Below are 6,837 nucleotides of genomic sequence, written 5' to 3' on the forward strand. Positions count from 1 at the left end.
TAAAGAAATCTCGGTTTTGGTCAGTTCACCAGTTTGTACTTTGGACGACTCTGGATAGCTGAAAAGACAGCATATACACTGGAGATAGAACAACTATGCCAGGTAGCTCTTCGTATCTCGCTTCTGTTAACCTGTAGAGAAGTAAATCCAGATGACTTTTGTACTACTTTAATACGGGCATCCGTTCCATCCCTACATAGAGAGTGCTAGTGCACTCTTCGATAAAGTTTATTTTTTGGCTTACAGACAAATATCTTCAGCAGTTTGAGATGAAATCATAATCAGGCATATGGAAATAAACATTTTCAGCACAGTAACATTTTACCAGAAGATCCCATTGAAAATTGGTCATCAAAGGGAAATAATTCTAAAATAGTTTTACTTTCTAGCAAAAGCCCATATCAACAAGGGGAGGCCACTCTGCGCCAAAAAGCCATTATCTGCCACTTGCACAACATGGCACTCTGTCGTGACTGAGGTGATCTAATACACTTTGAATTTTGAAGATTGTGAGCTATTTGTCAAAATTTCTGGTTTTGATTTTATTGAACAGTTTAGGTAAGTCAAACCTGCTTTTTAATTCTTCATCAAATATTGATAATTAGCCCCTTCAAAACATCTATATTTCACCTTTAAAAGTGCTGGGGCCACAGCAACTGCACCTGCAACCTCAACAGTTATTTAAACTAGCATGTTTTGTTGCCAAGTTTACATACATTGATATAAAGTTGTTTAATTAAATTTTAAATGTAACTTTGACACTGTTGTACTTACAAGGTTAATTAAGAAATTATAATAACATTTTTATATCTGATATAATTATCACAAATATATCTTTCTGTAGTTTCTAACATCTGGATATTTTGAAAATCACTTACATAACTGTTTGACAAAAACTTGAAAAATCTGTAGGTACGTTAATTTTTTCAACAAACAATAACTCTTGAGATTTTCAGTATTATTAGACCTTATAAAGTTAATTTGTGGGAGAGATATTATTATCATTATTATTATTTACAGCAATTTAATTGAGCAACATCATACATTCTAGAACTATGAATTGAGTTCAAAAAGTTTGCTAGCCAAGAAAGGACAGTTATAGTGTAATCTTAGAATTTTTTGTATAATTAAAAAAAGCTGGAAATAGTTTGAAATTTAGGTCATTCAAACATTTGAACGTGTATTTGTAGCTTTATAAACTTTCAATACGTGTTCAGAACCATGGAAGTACGATTTGTTTCCAAGCTAAGATAAAGTTCAGAGGTGTTAATTAAGTTGATACTTTATAAATTATATTCAAGTAGTCTAAAAGAACATTTCTTTTATATTATTTTGGTATCAATGATTTTACTTTATAGAGTATAACCACTGTGTTAGCAGCAGGTAAATGAACAAGAACTTAATATAAGACTGCCCACTAAGATGAAGATAATTGTTGCCATTTTAACTACTGGCTCTTATATTTTTCAACACAATAAAAAACAGTATAACTTACGATATTCGATACACTAAAGCATCTTCATCATCTCCTGAAATAATACACAATCAATAAAATATCTATTAGTGAAGAAATGTCTAATTATATCAATGATATGACTTTTTTTTATGCTAGATTTTCAATACTGGACATTCTACTAACTTAGGAAACAATAACATTTTACATGTACTTCCTAGGTTGTATTTGCTTATTTTTAAATTGCTGCAAACAAAATTAAACCAAACTTCTTCACCAAACATATTTTGTACCTACAGAATAAAATAAAATGTACTGTGTTCAAATTTAATTTACTGAGTTGGGTGCCAACCAACAGTACATTTCATCTAACCATACTTATGAATAAAAAATATTTTAATCTGTAAGCCTCAGAAAATTCTTCATATATGTTAAACAAATATGAGGCAAGGTTTCTATTTCTTGTTACACTGAAATATGTAAATTTAAGTTTATTCACTGAGCAAATAAATCTTGTTTTTCACACTGTAATAATATAATTTATACACATTCAATACTTGTCAGCCAATTCCAAATAGAAAGACTATCATAAATTGATATTTTTTTACACTAGCAAAAATATTATCTGAGGAAAAAAGAAAGTACCATATATTTTGAGCTGTTTTTGAGAATAATGTCAGTAAACTTGAAAGTGTCATCCATAATGTTACTTAGATTATTTGTGTAATAAAAAACACAACAAAATGTTCATTAAAGATTCTACACTCAGAAGGTCTTCCTAAAATATTTTAGTATTATGTCTAATTTCAATGGAAAAAAATGTAAAAATTAAATTTGAATTAATAGATTTAAAACCATTAAAAAAAAGAGATGGGTGATTAGTGGAATTTACTAACTGATTAATTGATTATAACCAACTAATTATTATTTTTACATGAGACATAATTAGAAATCCAAATAGCAATATCTAATGAAAGAAACTTTATTAAGAAATAAAATAGTTTGGCAAAATACTTAATAATTAGAAATTAGTTCTACTTCATATACATTATTAAAAGTAATTTTATAAATTCAGTTGGATGCATTACCAAAACTAACTGGTTACAGTACTTACGAGTTGTATACGTACAATTTAAAATGTTTATAATAGCCTTCTACTCACCAGAATAAAGTTCTTCTCTCTTTTTTCGAAAAGTAGATATAAGAGCATATGAAGAGAGGCATAATATCAAGAAGAAAAGCAAGAAAATCTACAAATAAGAAACAAATCATATTATAATACGATTTTAAAATAACTAATGTTTCTTGTTTGTAACTATTAAATGATCTTAAAGTTTCTGTATATTCACCATGTAAATGATTATAAAAGAAGACATATGTACCAAATTTGTGTGTTTCCTTTCAGAATACTGTCTTATATGCAATACTTTTATTTTCAAAATTAAAAAACTCAATGGAATTTACTATTACTGTATAGGTTTAGGTGATTTTTAAATAATGAAAATAACAGAAAAATTCACACACCATTGGATTTCACAGTCACAAATTAGTAGATTTACACTGCAAGTTCAATCACTTAGTTCATGATTAATGAAAAACAATTAAAAATTGTACCTGTAAATCGACTTTTCACTCCACGCTACCTTCCCATTGGAACGATGGTAACAAAATGTCAGTGATTTATTGCTTTACTTGGTAACCCGATACTGTGTGACACTCATGTTAAGGCAAAATAAAATGTGGTCCCATTAACGTCCATCCATTTCAAACTCATACATTTGTATTCACATTAGATGGATAAATAAAATGAAAATTGTTGATAACCAAATGCTAATAATGAAGTATGATGTTACCTATGTACCAGTGAAAGAACAGGCGAGATTTTGTAATCACACTGGTTGTAAGCTTGAAATACCGTGATTGACAGGTATTTGTCAGTAGTAACCTCTACCCATTCTACATAATGTCATGATGTAATTGATACATCCTTTGTAGCCACACCCAATGATATGACGTATAGCAAACTGTTGTCAGGACAACATAGTCTACTTAAGACTGACAACATGACATAAAGCAACATGTTGCCAGGGCAACATATAAGCTGTTTACAATCCCCATTTATCATTTTTTTACATGCTGTCGGTTCAATTTGGGCAGACATATCTATGTATCGGTTTATGCATTATGTAGTCCACAACCCCAAGTTTATTGTGTACCTTTGTTTCTATCAATTCAATGACCAATTTTAAATGGTTTTAAAGTTTTATTTGTGTGTTTATAAATAGTAACTGCTTCTGGATCCAATGAAACTTGCCAGACCAAATTAGAACATAAAGAGAGCTATCGTTTGATGTATCAATTCAAACCAACACCCTGGTTTTAGTTTTTACACTTTCTTGCTAGTCGTTGAGAAATGGTGGACGACGGGTTTAGCGATCTTCACAATGTTTTTCAAAGCCGAGTTAAAACTAGTGGGAGTACGGTTGCCTTGAAATAAATCATGCAAATTCAAAGTGTATTAGTGCTGTAGACATTTTCTATTTGTTGTTTGGTGTACAATAATTAATATTTTATTTATGTGAGACATATATTCACAACTGCAATTTCACATTCACATGCTTCCATGGCCAGGAACTATAATTCTCTGGAACTCACTACTCTTAGTCTTAGTAAACATAAAATACATTCTTTAAGACAGAAAGTACTTTTTTAAGTTGCCTTCAGATTTAGTAGATACAGTTAATTTAAGGGGGTTTAAGTGAAAGCTTGACAAATATTTGAATGATAAGGGCTGGCTTTGAGTTTTTTTTAGTGTTTAGTTTAATTTAGTGGATAGGATGGTGAAGACGGACCAAAAGGTTCTTATTGTTCTTTAATATTATGTTGCAACAAAATTTATCATCTAGTTGGTGATTAATAGTTCCAATTTGAGGCCATCCACACAATTAGATATTTCAAGTAAATTCTACCGAATCTAATGAATTCAGTGTACCTAGAAAATTCTTTAATCAATTTTTTTTTTAATGAAACAAAAATTTTTGAAGCTTGATACCACACAAGAACAATAAAAAGATCATTAAATATCAAAACACTCCCATAGTGCTGAAATTTGTTAACAATATGCTATACTTTATAAGGTCAGAATATTTGCTAAGATTACGTTTTTACTTTGTTGCTCACTAAAAAGTTGACAGCACTTGATTAAGTACTCCAAATGATTTATTTATAGAAAATTGGCACTTAAAAATATCTTAATTCAATGTTAAAATACATACATAAAACTATATTATTTTTGTGTGTGTGTGTGCATACTAAAGTATCTAAAGACTTGTAAATATGGATGTTGCAGACTGACTACTGGTACTAGTAGTGAAGCAATAATTAATTTTAGGCCTAAGAAGAATGATCAATATCACACTTGATTATTTTCTTCACTTTCTTCTTAGTCCTTTTCATATTATGAAATAAGCATTTCAGATATAGCTTTTATCTGTCACAAACTACTTCACAGCTCTTTTACTCAATACCAAACTCATTACCTGAGCTGGAACTATTGCAGCCAAAAATAAATATGAAATTATTTTTGTATGCAATACAAATCTTGTTAATGCCATGATTGAAAATCACTAAGCTGACAATCAGATAAGTTTTTTGTGATGAATTAAGCCATTTTTCAATAGAATAAATGAATTCTAAAAAATCTTTTAAATAATGGCAAAACTACAGGGAAAATATGTACATAAAGGTTATAAACAAAAATATTAACATTTCAAGCACAAAAATTGTTTCTTAGTTTACATACAATAAATGTACTAATTCTATTGTAAACAGGTTTTAAAAGAGTTTGATAATTTTCAATGAGAGCATTAATTGCATATGCCATTTGTTGATACTTTTGAAAATTTGATTTATTTGTGGATCAGTACACAGCAAGGTACAAGTTGTAGTACAACTGCTAGTGAATACAAGTTTCTAATTTTTTATTGATATAGTTCCCATTCATATTAATTAAATGATTAATCAAAACATAATACATTATACGATTGTATGCCATATGATTAAGAGCCATCCAAGGGTGATCCTTTCCACATTTAATTATTGCACTACGGAAAACCAAGTCACCATAGAAATAAACGCATTTTATGTAACTAATGAAAAAAGGCCTATCTTCAACAGTTCAAGAACCATTACTAATCGTTTGGAAATTAAATTTGTACAATTTTTTTGTTCCAGGGAAAAGGGAGGGTATGTTTTTCTAAGCATCATGAACAGTTACGAGTTAGGCTTACGTCAACATAAAATTAAAAAAATATAACTACGAATTTCCTTGTAACAATAATCAAGTTTATGCAAACGTTTGTTGTTACGAGAATAATATATATGAGCAATGTACAGTCACGTATACTACAAGTAAGGTTCACTTAAGTTATAAGTCTATTCTAAACAGTTAGTCTTAGATTAACGCTGAACACGTTACTTCGACGTCTTTAGTAAATATATTTATACACCACCATACCACATATTCTCTGACTGCATCATGGAATAATTTCTCTCGTAGTTCTGTGTCTTCTTCCATTGATTCCAGTTGTTTCTTATAGTATGACATACAAAATGAAAGAAAACGTGAAAATAAATACCTCATAATAAACTACTGGTTAACGTAAAACAATAGAAAAAAATTCATAAATTGACTACTTCACGTTCAAAGTCGACCCCATTACTGTCATTATATTAACTTTCAAGGTCCACTAGAGGGCTGCGAGTAATTCTTTATTAGTCTAATCCACAAAAGGTTTCTTTGTGAAAACAGTCAACTTGAAAGAATTTACCATAGTTAATAACTTTGATATCCAAAAAAGAAACCGTGATTTACCTTGTTCTTCAATGGTGAATTAAATATTTGTATATTATTTATTTAGGTAATCAATAAAATGTTTTACTTGGACTAGTGGCATAACTACAAAAATGCCCCTTCCCGCATAAAATGTCCCTCGATGGTACAGTGGTAAATTTACGGAGTTACAATGCTAAAATACGGGGTTCGATTTCCCACAGTGGGCACAGCAGATAGCTCAATGTGACTTTTCTCTAAAACATACATACATACTAGCATAAAAAGTAACTGGGTCCTCTATATTTATTTCCCTATAATTGTAGTTATGATTCGCACACCCTTTTGGTTGAAGGTAATGTCGGATTAACCTGCGCGAGGGCCATAGGCAAAAAAAAAAAGAAAAAAAAGAATAATGTTTGGCGCAGAGCCCCATGAGTATATTGTCTGAAATCAAGGATATTTACCTTATCGATTGGCTCTATCGATAATGCAAGCTATCTACGATAATATAATAGATAATATGAAATCGAAGGCAGTCGTCACGTGACGA

The 6,837-nt window shown here is 30.1% G+C and overlaps 1 protein-coding gene across 3 annotated transcripts in view; it reads right to left on the minus strand.

Annotated features, from left to right (window-relative positions):
- The window catches only part of LOC106459432 (limb region 1 protein homolog), a 42,604-nt gene extending 36,441 nt beyond the window's left edge, over nucleotides 1–6,163 (minus strand). For all 3 annotated transcript variants that reach the window (XR_002610570.1, XM_013919052.2, XM_022385933.1), the window contains exons 1-3: nucleotides 5,970–6,163; nucleotides 2,616–2,703; nucleotides 1,496–1,529 (exon numbers count right to left, since the gene is read on the minus strand). Coding sequence is in view for 2 of the 3 variants with exons in the window: in XM_013919052.2 (XP_013774506.2) it covers nucleotides 1,496–1,529; nucleotides 2,616–2,703; nucleotides 5,970–6,095 (248 nt within the window). In the remaining variant the exon portion in view is untranslated. The remainder of the gene's footprint in view (nucleotides 1–1,495; nucleotides 1,530–2,615; nucleotides 2,704–5,969) is intronic.
- Between the last annotated feature and the right edge of the window lie 674 nt (nucleotides 6,164–6,837).

The sequence above is a fragment of the Limulus polyphemus genome, unplaced genomic scaffold (assembly GCF_000517525.1).
Source record: "Limulus polyphemus unplaced genomic scaffold, Limulus_polyphemus-2.1.2 Scaffold607, whole genome shotgun sequence".
In the NCBI taxonomy this organism is placed as follows: Eukaryota; Metazoa; Arthropoda; class Merostomata; order Xiphosura; family Limulidae; genus Limulus; species Limulus polyphemus.